This window comes from Hesperophylax consimilis, chromosome 10 (genome assembly GCF_061612785.1).
Source record: "Hesperophylax consimilis isolate HC1 chromosome 10, BYU_Hcon_1.0, whole genome shotgun sequence".
Taxonomy (NCBI): domain Eukaryota; kingdom Metazoa; phylum Arthropoda; class Insecta; order Trichoptera; family Limnephilidae; genus Hesperophylax; species Hesperophylax consimilis.
Window position 1 is genome coordinate 36,232,794 of NC_142845.1, and position 17,942 is coordinate 36,250,735.

The 17,942-nt window shown below is 34.0% G+C and overlaps 2 protein-coding genes across 3 annotated transcripts in view; one reads left to right on the forward strand and one right to left on the reverse strand.

Moving 5' to 3' along the window:
- The window catches only part of LOC149420712 (tRNA (cytidine(32)/guanosine(34)-2'-O)-methyltransferase-like), a 149,123-nt gene that overhangs the window by 48,020 nt on the left and 83,161 nt on the right, over positions 1-17,942 (forward strand). Inside the window, exon 2 of one of the 2 annotated variants that reach the window (XM_089636900.1) lies at positions 11,147-11,791. The exons of the other annotated variant lie outside the window; for it this stretch is intronic. The gene's annotated coding sequence lies outside the window, so the exon portion shown is untranslated. Of the gene's footprint in view, positions 1-11,146; positions 11,792-17,942 lie in introns of those variants that run through there. 2 annotated transcript variants of the gene reach the window in all.
- Positions 3,522-4,025, reverse strand: LOC149420715 (activity-regulated cytoskeleton associated protein 2-like). The gene has a single exon (XM_089635987.1). It carries the CDS (start codon positions 4,023-4,025, stop codon positions 3,522-3,524), a length of 504 nt encoding a protein of 167 aa, XP_089492113.1.

Below are 17,942 nucleotides of genomic sequence, written 5' to 3' on the forward strand. Positions count from 1 at the left end.
ACAGTTTTCTTACAAATTCCCCAAACAAAACGAATGTGTTTTCGAAATATTGAGTTCTCTCAATTTTTCTATGATTGGAGTAAAAAATTAAGTAAAAATGTGGTTAGCGTGTTTAACAACATTTTTCTCCTTTGATATTAAAATTTTATTATTTAGAAATAGTAATGTTTATGTTAAATGCATACACCATAAAGATAATTTTATCTAGTTTCTAAAACAGTATTTTTTTTCTTCAAATTCAAGTTTTTATTCTCAACTTCAAATATTTTTCTGATTGATATTAAATATGAGGGACCTTCCATAGTTCAATACTTTCCAAATCTAGCTTTTAATGCATCTGTTTGAATATATTCATATTCAGCCATTTCTAAAAGTGAGTTTCTCATGTCAGTGAATTGAAATAATTATTTGAAGCCCTCCACGAATCTATTCATTTGATATTTTTTAAGAAAATTGGTTGCAGATTTCAAAATGTTATTAAATGAAGTTTTTACATTGGAATATTCCGCCGTTGGCGTTTGTTGCCTTTGTGTAGCTTATTCTGGTGTAATTGAAGGAGTCATATTATGTTGCTCACCTAGAAAAATATACATAAAATTTAAGAAAATGTGTTTTGTAATTTCTAAGTACCCACATGATGTAGGTAAAATATTTGTTAATAAGCAATTATAAGGTTTATGTTAAATATTATGTAACCATTGAACATATTATATACTATTTCAATAAAGATAAACATAAAAATGTAATAATACGTAGTTTTAATAATTAGGTGACATACTGTTGGTATTTAAACAAGATCTTATGTTGGTACTAGACAATGATTATATGTACTTATCTATATTACAAATTTTGTAATATAGGTAAGTACATACAAACAAATGAAATTTGAAAGTCTAAGATCGACTGTGAAAGATCTCCAGTGGCTATGTCTTCTGCATTTGGACTCATGACTGAGTAGGAAAACGGGGGTGATGTGAGGTGCGTTGGATATGCAAATTGCTCCACCACTTCTTGGAGTATCCATGATTTTGGTAGGCCGGGTTCGCACTACGCCGGACCGGCAGATCTGCCGGAAACCGGACACCGGACAAGAGTGTTCACATTACACCGGAGCCGACAAGAAAATCGGACAGTCAAGTACTCACCTCAGTTGAATTCGGACCTATGCGCACAATGGACGACGAAATTGTTGTGTTGTCTTAATAGAAGGCAAAATAAAAGAAAACATTGGGTGCATCCTATTTTACGGGAAAGATTTTCACTTGGAACATTTGAAACATTAATATGTGAACTTAGAAGTGACGAATCAAAGTTCTTCAATTATTTTCGAATGACTGCAACCACTTTTGACAATTTACTGGGACGACTTTCAATAGGAGTACGAGATACAAGTTTCAGATAATGTATTTGCCCAGAACAAAGCTTAGCCATATGTCTAAGGTTATGATAATTAAAAATGCAAATAACTTATATATGAAGTATTTATTTGTAAGTACTCAAACTTAAAGCTTTATAAAAATTGTTCAAACTTAAAACCCTTCAAAATCTAAGTATTCTTGGGAGTCTTGGGAATTTCCGGAATGATTACTAGATGCTGTTGGCGAAGCTGGAAATGGATTGGAGGACGAAGATGAAGTTGATGGTATAGGTGTTGTTGCCTGTTGATACGTAGAGTATCTAGAGTGGTGTTGATATTGCGTAGGTGTTGCATGTTGATTGACGCTTGTGTAGTATTGTCCGGTCATCTGATTAGAATCACGCCAATTCCTACTTTTAATTTTTTGCAACATTGTCAGGACGCTAGCTTGAAATTCTAAAGTCTCTTCCATATTTAAAGTGTTCAAGATTGGTATAATGCCTTTGAAAAAAGACAGATGATAGTTTTTCTTTTCTGGCTTTATTCTGGAGTCCAAAAACTTTACCATCTTGTCATTTACCTCTTTATTATCAATTTATTTTTTATTTTTAATTAAAGGTGAACGAAAATCTGATTCCATGCTTACTTCAGTCTCGGTTCTTGCTTTTTTTGAAACTGACTCATGAGGTAGTCGAGGTTCGGAGACTTTTTTTAAAAACATTAATTGCTCGTGATATAAATAATTTCGTGTCTGTTTGGCCGAAGATCCAGATTTAGACTCATCTTTTTGTTTCTTTACTGTCTTAACAGTACTGTCTTACAGTAGTACATTTACCGTACTTTCCACAGTGAAATGTACTTTCCACAAAAAAACGATACTTTAAATGGCTTTAGCCGTGTTTGATGAACTGATGTAAATAGCTAAGTAATTCCCCACTTTACTCAATAAAATAATACTATACGATACGATGCATGAATGTAAGTGAAGCTCTCAAGATATGAAATAAATGGTGTACAGTTATTGTACGGTTTTCCAATTTCATTAGAAACGACAGTTTTTTTTCATAGGGAACATAATACAACATAATTTACAGAATGTATCAATATAAAAAATATGTGCATGGCGGGCAATTGGAATATAATGCATTTGTTTTGCGCAATGTTACAAAATGGTACATAGTTCAGGTACGAGTAAAAGACATTTATATCTAAACACAATGAAAATAATTTCAATAAAACGCAAGTTAAAGTTGTAGCAAGCATAAGGAAAATAAAATCAGATAACCAATAACCTCACAGACGCGATGTTCTTACGTTTTTTTATGGCTTGATCTATGTAAGGAGGATTTCTAATATCCATGCCTCTTTCGTATCTCGGGTCCATGATTTCTGGCAAGAAGCAATCAAAGTAGAAATTTTGAAGGCGTTTTAACATTGAAAAGTGAAAGAAAGAGTCATCTCTTCTTATGGTTTCAACCTTTAATGGAATGTTATTCGAGGTCCATACACCAAATATACATATATCGGACTTGGTGATGTGTACTTGTCCTTGAATTTGGAAATACCAATCATGTTTTTGGTTTATTTTAACTTCACCGTCTTTGTCAATATGCCAAAACTTAATTTTTTTTCTTTAATTGCTGCTAACGGCTCGCTAATACCTCGAGCGCTATAACAGCATTTAATCTCAACTATAAAATTATCTCCTTTACTATCTCGGGAGTGATACCTAGGAAAGGATGACATTCATCTAAAAACAAACCGCATTTAGTAAATGTCAAACCTAATTGAGTGGGAAGCTGCATTATAAGGCCTGGGCCTCGTTGTCATTACCAAAACGCACTGATGGCACCCCTAGCGGACTTTGGTACATTATACTTTTAACTAACGGTCCACAGCTGATGTTTAATCGTCTTTTACAAATTTGTACAGCCACTAGCCCTTCCGGCAGTTTTACCGGCCCGGCAGATCTGCCGGTCCGGCGTAGTGGGAAGCCGGCCGTATCCCTCTGACACGAGGAAGTAAACTTTTAAAGAAGAGGTGATGTTCATCGTTTTCATTGTCTCTGGAATCTTTCCTCCGGGACTTCTCTTAAATATTCTTGTTTTTTATTTCAATATCTACTATCGCCTGATTGTAGTCATTCGCTTTCTTCTTTTTTTGCTTACTGGCTGGAGTAGATGAGGAAGAAGTGTACGGCAGATATATAATATATCTCGGCGATCATCTCGTCGATGCGTCGTGATTTGCAAATCACATCTGAGAAGGTCTGGATGTCCTCTCTTGGCATCCGCTCCCTTATCTCCCGGTGCAGGAGACCGTATATCAGTTCGATCTCCTGAGTTTCCGGGTGTTTAGTTATTAGCTCCGCCAGGAGCGACCTCTTTTTAGTTATAAACAAGCCCGTGGCTTGCGGTCTGTCTTGTTGTCTGTCTTGTTTTGTTTCGAAAAGGTCCATGTACACCTTACACGCTTGACGTCTCGGCGCGAATGTCTGCCTGAGCAGATCCATGGCGGCCTGCCATGTCTTGAGGCCGGTTTTGACTCCTTGCCACCACGGCGAAGCCACGTCTTGGAGGAGGAGGGGTAGTCCTTCCAAGACGTTATCATGTGGTATTACCTCCGATGCAAACAGTAGCGACCTGTTTGCGCGAGAATATATAAACATTCTCTACAAATAAACAAAATATATTTTTTTTGGAGCGAATCAAAAGAACGATTACAAAATTTAATGAACAAGCCCACTATATCGTTTCGGAATTGATGAAATAAAATTAGAATTGTTCTAATTAAAAGGTTGATTAAAAATGTTGACTAATTAATTAATTAATTAATTAAATTATTAATAATTAAAAGGTTGATATAAATAATTGAAGATTAATGTTGCAAGTAATAACTATTAAAGGCTCACATCGAAAAAAGCTACGAAATATTATGAAAGTTAAAAGTCAGGGCAAATTTTCAAGATGGCGGTAGTATTATTAATGAACAAATTAAAACCCTAGCGTAGAAAATAATTCTCTAAACAACACTAAATGTGACTGAAGTAAAACCATAAGATCCTCTTAGGGCGTCTTAACCAGCGGCCGAGAATTAAAATTTCGTGAAAAGACGGTCTCGCGATCAGACGTTTTTTTAGAACGAGACAGAAATACCGAATTCATTCCACTGCGAGCTGTACATCCGCGTGGCTACAGCATGGTTCCGATGAAATAACAATTATTGTTGTTGAATTCTCGGTTAATAATAATAATAATAATTGGATAATTTGTAGAGCGCCATTTTTGTGAAAAATCACCTCAAGGGCGCTGTACAATTTATTTCCTAGGATCTACATTTGTTATTTAGAAAAGATACCAAAACATACTTACCTGGCAAGTCACTTCCAACAAACACACTTATATTAAAAAGTTTATGCTTATAAAAGATAGAACTGCACGCAGAGGACACTATATCAAAAAACACTGGTCGTCGCATGATCTTAAGTCTGCTATAGTTTTTATTTTAATTTAAATGTATTTTAACTGTCTTAAAAGCCTACAAATTGTTAGTTGTTATCATTTTTATTTATTTATTTTTATTTATTTTATTTTTAGTATTTTTTACATTTTGTTAATTTAAATTGCCGTCAACTGTGAAAGTGGAGGTTTCTGAAATTATGGATACGACTGTCTGAAAAGGTGCGTTTTAAGTTTAGACCTAAATTCTGTCGAGTCTGCGATCATTCTCAAATCATGTGGCAGTCCATTCCAGGCTTTAGGTCCTGACACGGCAAAAGCACGCTCACCGAACTTAGTATCTGGTGTGCGCTTTGGTTCCTTCAACCTTCCGATAGCTGATGACGTTGCTGACCTAAGGGTTGACTGTCGGGAATTGGAATCTTCTGGAATACACAATTCTGATAAATAAGCCGGAGCCATTCCGTTAAGTGACTTAAATACCATCCAGCATACCTTGAACTGGATTCTTTGAGGACATTTGAGCCAGTGCAGATTTTTGAGATGCTCTGAAATGTGGGAGTATTTAGATACTCCGGTGATAAGCCTTGCCGCGGCGTTGAAAACGGATTGTAATTTGTTGATTTGACATTTAGGGAGACTTGCATATATTCCGTTGCAATAATCTAGACGTGAAACAACATAGGAATTGACTAGCAATTTAGTCGCCTCTGTTGGCAGGTTTCTCCGCACTGCTTTAATTTGCCTTAATTGAAAGAACCCCGTGCTTACAGTTCTGTTCACCTGAGTTTTAAGGGAAAAATTAGCGTCCAGATTGACACCCAGTAATTTGATGCACGTTTTTGGAGTGATGTCACTTCCGGAAATGGTTGTAGCTTTCTTCCTAATAAGTAGTTACATACATATTTGTAAATTATACGTCGGAGTGCGTATAAATTAATACAAATGCAGTGCGTTGACATGGTAGATAAAAAAATATGTAAGTATATGAATATACATTTTAAAAAAAAATCAAATATTTGTTTAATTTTTTTTTTTTTAAATTTATTTTATATAAGTTTTCCAAAAGTGAGTAAAAATCTTTCGTTTTACATATTTGTTCGTTTGTACGAAAGGTGGGCCAGTAAGTTTTATTTCTAATACTTATCTTTAAAGTATTACTTGATTTGATACGTATGATATTGAAAATAGGGTTTATTCCTTACAACTGAAGTAGTATATATATGGGAATTGGTAGTGAGACAATAAAATATGATGTTGTTGTTGTCACAGCGTTTATTGCGAGTCAGTATAACACAACAGTTGAGTTGTGCAGTTGGGAGATGGCTCTGGATCGATGATGATGATGACACCAGGCGTAGACGGCGATGACTGCGGTAGAATGGTCGAGATGCGGGTCAGTGGGTCGACACCGCGTTGATGGAGATCGGACTCGTGGACTTGTTCAGCACTGCTGAAGGCGAGGAGTCTTCCGGGTATTTCAGCGTGAACGAGGTAGCCGAAGGTGCGATGGACCTCGTCGGCAGATAAGCGGGAGGTACAGGCTAGCGACGATGGTCCTTAGGTCCTCCACCGCTTATATAGCTGCTCATTCCTTTGTTCTTGTCTGCCACGGGTTGGAGTAGCGTCTGGACGTCGAACCCGCAAGACCGCTGACTTGATTCATTGTGTGAGCATTTGCATCACCCTGTATGCAAACATTCTCTTATCAGCAGTTTTACGTATCGCGGTACCGATATTTTAATCGAAGTTTCGTAAGTCTGATTCAGCTTTTTAACTCGTACAGTCTGGTTATGATATGATGACCCTAGGAGCGGTGACGTAACCGCTACATATATATTAAAACTAGGTTTTATTTCCAACTATTTTCTACGGTACCTACCTACATATGTAGTTATGCAATTGCATAATATTTTATAGCTTTCATGTATTTGTTTTGGTTCCATGATAAATCAACCCATCGACAATTCAACACACCTTTAAAAAGTGATATAAAGTCATTAGAAGCGATGAAAAAAAACCTAACCTAACCTACTTAACCTAGTAAATAAAGTTTTTGTTTCATCACTTTCCATGACTTTATATAACTTTTTAAAGATGTGATTAATTATGATTTTTATGATTTATCCGGTCACTATTTGTTTTCATGGTTAACGGAGGTAGAAAAACCTGACTCGTCTAATTTTCGAATTGTTATTAAATTCACGAGGTAAATTTCAATTGAAAAATCATAGGTTAGTTTGCCAAAAATAACCTCGTCTTTTGAAACTGACAAAAAGTAACACAAAAAATATTAAATATGTTGAATCATACCAATGTAATAGTGAATTGGACAATAGAATAGAAATTATGAACAAAAACATGATTTGAATCGCACATCCCGAATCAAAATTAATTTGAATAACTTTTTTAAGCACTTTTTGACCAACAATCACAAACAGTTTCATGTACTTTGGCATAAGTTTTAACATTTATACATGGAACATACAGGACAGACATAAACTCCCGATGTTCCATAGTTGATTCTTTTCCCTGGAAATTAAACAACACAAAATTATCGCCAAATTTTATAAAAAATATATGCGTATTCTGACTTCTGATTCTTTCGAACGACCCTGTAGCATATAAAGTACGTACAATGGACACGGATAATTAAATATCACTAACCTTTGTTTTTTCTGAAAATATTTCTCCCACGTACGTTTTTGATGTCGTAATTTGTGTTTTCTAATAAAACTTTTTTCCAAGGGTATTTTCCTCCCCATTTTTAAGCGAGGAATTTCTTTAAAATGTTATTAACTAGACCGGCATGAACTACACGTCCGCTCGCCGCCCAATCGCGGCAGAGACTCACAAAATTTTGTCTTGCGCCGAGTTAATAAAAATGCGAAAACGCAAATCGAAATTAATTACTATTATATACTTTAAGAATATATTTTTTGATCATAAATTATTTCTAATGTTTCAATAATGTCTTGGTAAATTATTTTAGTAAAATAATCTGAACTATACCAATTTGTAAGACCATAAATAAATAGTCAAATTGAGGTATTTTCGTCACAAAACGCGTGCTCGGATTTATTTATTAGTAATTTTATTTGAAATAAAAACAAAATTCTTATACATACTTTTGGTAAATAATTTATCCATTGTTTATACTGTATAATTATATGATTTGAAATATTTGTTGTATAATACAAATTCACCTTTGAAAATGCAACAAATCTGCGCATCGACCAACGGTAACACTTTATTACTATATGAAAATATCATTATTTTTCAGAATTTAACGTCTTGCTTTGGTAGATAAAATAACGATCTTTCGAAATCAATTTGTGTTTTTTTGAAGAAAAGTGTCCGTACGTCTAAAATTGGCCTAAAAAATGACAAATTTCAGGTCAAGTCTACCTATTTCGCCTTAAACGGAGTGGCAATTAATCACACGAGAGAAAATTAAGATTTACTAGTTAATGTTTAATTATAAGTTGTAAACTGTAATATAAATTCCATTATTACTAATAACATTCAAATGGCGTGAAATGAATCCCAATATATCCTCATTACAAGATGGAACCAAATCCCACCAAAGAAACGTTAAAATTCAAAAGTAATGGAGAATTCAAAAGTTAAAAATGGAGAATACAAAATTCAAAAGTTAAAAATGCAGAATTTAAAATTCAAAAATAATTTTGATGAAATGATAAATATGAAAAATGCTTTCAAAAAGAAACTCTTAAAGTATGTGCCCATTGATGTATAATATACAATTAAATTCAAAAGTTAAAAATGGAAAATTTGATTTGAAAGCATTATATACTGCGTCGTTAAATATTATATACTACAAAGTCGCACGTCAGACGTGAATTGAATCCAAAGAATCCTCATTACAAGATGGATTACAAAAACGTGACAATGCGATGAAGTACAACAATGAAATCGAAAATTTAATAAAATTATAGTGAGGTTAACATGATTTCAAAAATTAAACTAAAATTGTTATGGTGACAATTCATCCCAGCAATTCCCTATGAGATAGCTATAGGCGCGCCAGCCTAAGTGACCCATGAGGAATTACCAAACAAAAGTAAATACCTCTCTTATAAAATAACTATATGCTCAAAATAGTAAGAATGTTACAACTTTACGCCTACATCGAGCAATTTTATGCCCCGTCTTATTATTATGCCGGCGCCAGACATGTGTTCAAATAAGTGAACACTTATTTGAAGACTTTGCTCACACATTTGGTCACTTATGTGTGTCTGCCAGATATGTGTTCAAAGATTTGATCACTTCTTTGAGCTCACAGTTTTCAAATAGACCTCACATAACATGGACGACGATTTGGTCGACACAGTTTGCTTATATTATTTATGTGCTAGTACTTATTTATTACACGTGCAAATAAATAAACAAAAACAGCCAAAACGAAGACGTGAATGGATGTGTGAAATGTATCGTAATAGAACAAGGTAAGTGAATTTTATTTATTTTATTTTAACAGCTAGCACAACACTTACAAAAATAAATCAGGAAAAGTCATCGTATATAGAACAATGTTGATAATGCTTTCCCTTTAGTCGTTTTTATTTAAAAACTGTTTTTGTTTTAGTTTTTTGTTTTTTGTTTTATGTATCAAAAAATATGTAAACATTAATTCATGTATCAAATACGTCTGTCTCGACACAGGTTTATCCTAGTGAGACAGACATCGAAAAAAAACCTGTAAAAAAACTTTATATTGATAATAAAAAAAAAAATAATAAAAAAAGAGATTCCATGAAAAAAATGCTTGATGAAATGATGCCTAGACCAGTGGGTTACTTCAGTAATTTTTGCAGAATGTCTTCTGATGACTTTGAAATGCTATTACAAAAGTTTCTCCTTTAATTTCAAAATAAGACACTAACTGGAGAATAGCTGTTCCTTCCAAAGTGAGATTGGCATTGACTATAAGATTTTTAGCCACAGGCGATAGTTATATGAGTCTACAATATCTATTCAAAATTTCACATCAGTTAATCTCTACCATTGTGTACGAAGGGTGTAAAGCTCTGATTCAAGTCGTTAAGGAGGAAGTAAAGGTGAGTAAAAACAATGTTTAAAATGTATTACTTTTATTAATTAATGATATAATGACTATTAATAAGTAACCATTCACACTAACTATGGTAAACAATCCATTGGTTACACGGGGAGCAATTTATATAATTGCCTCCAGAATGACATTAAAAACGAAAAAAACTGGAAAAATTACAAAAAAAAATTTATCAATATTTATTCTTGATAAACAAAATAATGAAATAGAATAGCGCTGTATTGAAATATTTAAGTAATTTTAATGTGTTAAATTATTTCTAGTTAAATGAGTGAAAATGTTACTTTTAACTGGAATAAATTTTTAAAATAAAAATTAAAAAAAATAATAATATCAATAATCGTCTGTATCAGTATCGTCATTACGATCATCACATAGGTTATAAGCTTCTTTAATTATATTTTTATTGTATTTTCTTGGTGGTATGATAGTTTGAGAAATAATATTAATCTGTTTATCTTTACCGACTTCTGACTTCTTGTATTGATTACGTGAAGTACTTGGTATATTAGAGTCATATAAAGTATTATTGTCTGAAGTATACAATGCATAATTAGCAGTTTCCGGTGACAGATGAACTTCGGGCAGATTGATTTGAATGGCACAGTTGTTTTGAGCATTGGTGTCCTGAAATGGTGTTGAGGTGCGATTATCATAATTTAAAATGGATGGCGAATTATGTATATTTGTTTCCGGAGCAACTGAATGTGGTATCAATAGAGTGGATGATCCAGGTAAATTGGCAGGCTAGTGATAAACTACTTGTTGAGTTTGGTTCATATACGGCGAATACGCAGTTGTAGGTAAACTTTTACGCCGTCTCGCATTCATAGTATATTTTAATACTAGATTATCAATCTCATTCATTAGCACTAGCCTGTCATCCATATGTAAGGGCTTCAATTTCTCAGCTAGCAGCTGGCCATATAAATCACATTCGTTAACCTCTTTTTTATTTTCTCCACGATTACATCTATTTTTAATTAGGGAAAAAGCCTCATCCATTTGTTTCCTTGCAATCAGCATATCTTGCGCTCCACGTTGCCTCTTTGAGGGAAAAGAATCTGATCCCCTTCGATTGTTGGATTTTCGTGACTCTGGCCTTAAAGAAGAAGAAAGCGAAGAAGTTTCTGTTGAGTCTGTTTCACGTGACTGTGGCCTTTCTTCTGTTGTTTCCTGCAAAATAACAAATGTTACTCAAAACTAATACAATGTCCCTTTTATCTGTTTCAGCTACCCAAATCACCAAATGATTGGTTAATAAAAGCAGCTGGTTATGGAGCTGCATTTCCAAATTGTTTGGGAGCTTTGAATGGCAAACACGTTGTACTACAGTCGTCTATACACAGCGGATCAGATTTTTACAACTACAAGAAAAGTTTTAGTGTTGTTCTTCAAGCTCTAGTAGACGCTGATTATCTTTTCATGTTCGCCGATGTTGGTTGTCAAGGTAGAATGAGTGACGGCGGAGTACTAAGAAATAGTCTACTATGGAATAAAATTAATGAAAATACGCTAAATTTACCCAACCCGCATCCACTACCAGGCAGGCAAGCTAATATGCCATATGTCTTTGTTGCTGACAGTGCATTTGCATTGAGTGATACCGTGATGAAACCGTACCCAGGTAAACACCCAACACAAAGTAAGAAAAGGAATTTTAATCGCGCATTTATGTAAACAACGTTATTTGTCTTTTTATTAAAATAAATAATGCCATCACAAAGTGAAAACCTTTCCGAAGAAGTTTTCTTCGAAAAATTAGTATTTTGTCTTTATGTAACCGTGCTAAGAATTTTGTATCAGGTGTTTGTATCGATTATTAATAAATTACATAAAGAATTATGTAGCAAAAATGATTATTTATTTACTTACCACAGCTTCAGTACAAATTGTCACACGGTACTCATATATACCCCCCATAAACGTATGGAGGGCATCAAATGCAAACCATGAAGGTTTGTAAATATCCTGAACACTAGATCCAGTTTTGGTAGATTCTTTTACTTTCTTCAAGCAATCTCTGTACTGGGTTAGTAAAGTGTTTCTTTTGCGCTTTAATTCCTCGATAGCGCAAGGTATTGAGAAATTCCGTTGAATACGGCTCCAGGCGTCATTAATGTTATTTCTGTTTTTATGCCCTTTTCGTTTTGGGTCCCATATGTCAGGCTCTCCTTGTAATAATTCAATGAATTCAAACACGCCCTCATTGTTCCACTCCATCGCTAGTTCGCTTGGTTATGGCTTGTTTGTGTACGCACGCGGCACGACAACTCTCCACGGCGACGCTCGCGCTACCTGGCTTCGCGCAGTGTGGCAGGCATGCAAACATTTTGACTTTGATCCCTTTGATGTGCGCCAAAGAAACCGACACGGAACGGCAAAGCGCACTTAAGTGCGCAAATAAGTGAACACAGTATCAAATGCCCGTGCCACACATGTGAACACTTATGTGAACACTTCTTTGAACACATGTCTGGCGCCGGCTTTATCCATACCATACTACCGGCCGCGCAGAAAAACCTAGAGCGGCCCATGTCTTTAAATTTTTACATATTAGGATCGGTGCATATTTGACCGGCGCACAGTGCATTGAAGTGTATGGGGGAGAGGACAAAAATCATAACTCCGGTTACGTGTAGAATAATAAAAAAAGCAGAGTTCTAAATCTGAGTCATTAGCATCATAATTAGTTCGCGCATATTAAAAAATATATATTTGTACACAGTTAAACACATTTCATAAATATTAATATTAGTAATTTTGTAAGCTTTGATATACTTCTTTATTTATTAAACAAATAAGGTAATTACATATAAAATACGATTTACATTGGTTTTCTACATTATAATATTTTTATACTACTCTTCCAAGGAAGCATTAGCTTCTGGTTGGAAGAGGAGTTTACATTACATTATTGTAGTTATTGAGTAATTAACCCCTTCAGTAATCATTTAAAAATTAAGAATGGAAAAAAACACATTTTTTTATCAATGAATTTTATTTACTCAAAATATACACGGTGTCCGGAAACTCGTAGTACAAGCGAGAAACTGGAGAATCTACACCACATGGGGAACCCAAATAAACATAAAGTTTTTTGATTTGAGCATTTTCACCAAAAAAAAAATATTTTTCGGCTATTTCAGGGTTAAAATTTTTTCGCCATTCGATCTGAGACGCCGACGCAACGGATAGGAATTATTATTAGCATATGTAGGTACTCACAATATGTAGCGATGTTCCGATCTCCAATTCAAAACACAAACACGTCAAATTATTTTAAATGTTCACCGTTAACTTCCAAGCACAGTTGGGTCCGTCTGATGATTGATTATTGCACTATTTGAATCATGTTGGAGTTAATTTTTACCTCGTCGAAGGCATCGATGATAAGTCTCAAAATCAAAACATTAAAAACGTGTAACTGTTTTCAAACACGTCGAACGCATCGATGATAAATCTTAAAGTATCACTATCAAAACAATAATAACGCGTATTAAAACACAAAAATTTTGACTTTGAGTTTAAATTAACGAGAAAACTTCTTAAAACAAAATGCAATGTAAACAATGTATAAACAATCACATAAATACGGCCACCTGTGGCGACCCATAAACCAAAACTGACTTACTTAAGATAACAATAGATGTTTTAACACTGCAGAGCAGAAATATTTTATGATTACACCGGATTAAATGAAGGGTGATTTCAAAATAATGCTTTAAATCAGGGTTTCTTTATTTGTATTATTTTTAAATAGTTTTAATTAGTTGGGTACTTTGATCTTCAGTAATAATTTATAAGAATTTGATAAAAAAAAATCAACTTCTGACTCGATTTACTCGAAAACGAAAGCTCAAATCAAAAAAAATTATATTTCAAAATCGACTCCAAATGTGATGTCGATTCACCAGTTTCCCGCTTGTACTTCGAGTTTCCGGACACCGTGTATATCCTCATATAAAAGCCATTTCGGGCCCAAAATGGGACTGAATATTGATGTTGTGGTGCATAGTGTGAATTTTTTTTTTTTTTTTTAAATTTCACATAATAGCCGCCCGAGTATACTCGGGCGTGGTCCTTAAGTGGTTAATAATACGATAGTTATATGTATTATATTATGTTGTAGTAAGTACATTGTAGTGAGAAAGTAGAAAAAAAATGTACATTATTGGTAAGTGTGATATAAGTTTAAGTATTTGATCTTAAACTAATCCGAAGATTCTTGGTCGCTACCAAATTCTAAATCTAGATGTAGGTTTAGACTGGATGTGGCGGAAGGTTCGTCTACTTGTTTAATGTACTTCTGAACCTCTCCATCCATTCTCATGCCTTTATTTGTAGTTATATTCCTTTTGGATGATAAGAGAGGTTCAGAAGTCAACAGCAATATTCTGATAAAGTCCGTGTTGGAGCTTTCTCTCGAGCATTTACGGGTATGAGTATTTTTTCTAACCTCCTTATGTCTCGCCTCTAGCGGATATTCTGATAAATGTCCGATTGGCAAGGAAAATGCGTCGATTATTTCACACCCGTGAAGTAGCACATTGTGAACACTGCAGGCATATAATACCAGCCATACAGACTGATGTACATTTGTCGCGTCTCGTTTAAGAATAATTTAAAACTATCGAGATTGATGTGGTAGCCGCTTGCGAGCACTCTGAGAATTGTAATAAATTTCACAATTAGCTCCTTTTCAACACCCGTAATTTCTGCGCTGAGATCGTGGTTCAAGAAGAAACGTCTTGCTGTGTTGCCATCGTTTGTAGAGCCATATCCTGGCTTCGGTTTGTCTACTAACAAACCCATTTTTGATTTGAAGTCGGCTTGAATTTTTTGTTTATTGTTATCGAAAATTTTCTTTTGCTCCTCCCCCCTAACTTGCCAGGATTTGACAGGTAGTCGGTAGGCTATGTGCAAAATACACTAAAAAAATCCAATCCAACAGTGTAGGGTGGACAAACCGAATCGAAAGTTCTCAGTATTAGGTGGACGATTCAACACGTTTTCCGTATTCATCTCCTTTGGAGTTGCTCCGCAGATTAGGCACTTAGACGTGGAGTTTGTACCGGATAAAATGTTGCTCACTCTACCATCCATCATAGTGAACAACATCTCGCAGTTTTTTTTATTATTTTTTTATTTTTATTTATGTATCAGACAGAAAAATGTAAACATTTAGACGTGGAACAGGTATTCGTATTATTAAAAAATAAATCAAGTAAAATTCTTCTGGGATGTGTCTACATTCCTCCTGGATCCAACATTACAGTCTACAGAAACCACATTGATGACGTCGAAACCTTTAAAAATAAATATCCGGATGCCAGAACAATTTTATTTGGCGACTATAATACCCCTAGCATTGATTGGACGAATAAAGACTCTTGTAACAACTTTAGCCTGCCAGAAAACGCTCGCGAATTAATTGATATGACAAACTTACTCTCGCTACATCAAGTCAATAAAGTCTACAATAACAATAATCGACTGTTGGATTTAGTGTTCTCCAGTGATCTCTCAATTCATGTTGTTAAATCAGTTGACGAGCTCCTCCCCCTAGACTGCCACCACCCCGCTGTAAGCATAAACATTATGACAAGTAACTCACTAGACGACACAACTATTCTGCCTAACCTTACTTATAATTTTTCTAAGGCTGACTATCCTAACATGAAACATTATCTTGCTAATGAAGACTGGTCATTTCTACACCTCAACAATAACAATAATATTAATCACAATATGGAATTGTTTTACACAATTATTAATAGGGCCATTGAAAAATATGTACCACTTTCACACTTCAAAGAAGCAAAGTTCCCAAAATGGTTCACTGGAGAGTTAATTAACTTAGTAATATGTAAAAAAATTGCCCACAAAAACTTTAAAGAATCGAAATCCCTAAGCGACTACAAGATATTTCAGAACTATAGATCTCAATGTAAAAAAATGTCTAAAATATCGTATATTAAATACATAAATGGAATCGAAAATTCTATACCTTCCAACATTCAGAACTTTTTTAATCATGTTAACTCTCTAAGAAAAAACAAACAAGGCTTACCCATCTCAATGCATTTCAAAGAACAGAGTAGTACTGATATGAAAGTAAAGGTTAACTATTTTGCTGACTATTTCAAAAGTGTTTATGACGAAGATATCCCAGACAATTACATCCCACCTTCATCCATTAACGAGACCATACATATCCCTGCCATACATATCAATATAAACGACGTTAAAACTAAGATTAAATCCCTAGACAAAAACAAGAAGGCCGGACCTGATAATGTGCATCCCAGTATCCTTATAAATTGTATTGATTTACTGGCTGAGCCGATTTGCTTATTGTTTAATCATTCCCTTGATACAGGTTGCTTCCCTAAAATTTGGAAACGTTGTTATCTGACACCTATATTCAAAAAGGGCAATAAATGTGATATAACCAACTATAGACCAATATGTAAGCTATCCGTAATACCGAAACTTTTTGAAAAACTATTACTTGATAAAATTTCACCTTATATTAACCACCTCATTGTTCCGAATCAACATGGATTTTTGTCGGGCAGATCAACTTTGACAAATCTCTCATTATATGAAAACTATATATCCAACGCATTAGCTAATAGAACTCAAGTCGATTCCATATATACGGACTTTATTAAGGCATTTGACAAAGTTTGCCATAAAATTCTCCTCGTCAAACTATGTAAGCTCGGTATCGATGTAAAACTTTTAGACTGGTTCGCAAGCTATCTAACTGATAGAGTTCTACTAGTAAAAATCAATTCATTCCTTTCCAACCAATTTATAGCTACAAGTGGTGTACCGCAGGGGTCTCATTTAGGCCCAATATTGTTTTTACTGTTTATAAACGATATTGTTAATATATTTGATAACGATATAAATGTATTACTTTTTGCAGACGATTTAAAAATATTTAAAAAAGTAAAAACCGTAGAAGATTGTATCAGTCTACAAAATAACTTAAACAGGTTAGTTAATTGGTGCACTCTAAATAAACTATATCTCAATATAAATAAGTGCCATTCAATAAGATTTTACAAAATAAGTCAACCAATTATTTATTCATATGAACTTAATAACTCAACCCTTACCTTTGTTGAAGAAATTAATGACCTGGGCATCATTTTCGACTCTAAGTTAAACTTTATATCTCACATAAACTCAATTAACAATAAGGGAATGAAAATGCTTGGATTCATTCTTCGAAACTCCAGAGGCTTCAGAAATATTTCAACCTTGAAAATTTTGTATACATCTTTAGTTCGAAGTCAAGTCGAATATAACTCCTCGATCTGGTCCCCACATTATAAAATACATTCAGATTCAATAGAAAAAATTCAACACAAATTCTTAAGACACATTAACTTTAAACTCGGTATTCCCATTGAAATTATAAACTATAATTACTTAATGAAAAAATTAAATTTATTTAAACTCTCAGATCGAAGAATTATATCCGACTTAATATTTATGTTCAAAATTGTAAATGGTAGTGTAGACAGCCTTGATTTAATTAACCTCATTGAATTTCATGTACCCATAAGAGCTACTCGCTCTAAAACCCTCTTTAATTGTAACAATTCTAAGACTGAACATTTCAAACACTCGCTTGTACCTAGATTACATGAAATTAGTAATAGGTACGCAGATGTAGCGGATCTGTTTAACTGCACAGAAGCTAGGTACAAAAAAGTCTTAATATCATATCTTTTAAATCATGGCCAATAAAATGTAAGTCTACTCATACTTACGTAAAAAGTCAAATAAATATGTATATAAATGAACTGTCTGGGGCAACTGAGGAAACTTGGGTCAATAAAAATAGTCAATAAGGTGAACCAACGGCTTGATTGGCACTTAACTACTTTCAACCAAAACCTGAATATAAATGCAAACATTTTAGCTATTGTAATATATTATATCATGTATCTATACTATCATATATTTCAATCAATACTAATCTAACCTAGTCTACCTATAAGTTTTGCAT

Coding starts and splice junctions, on each gene's coding strand:
- LOC149420715 (XM_089635987.1), bottom strand. CDS start 4,025: ATGTTTATATATTCTCGCGCAAACAGGTCGCTACTGTTTGCATCGGAG.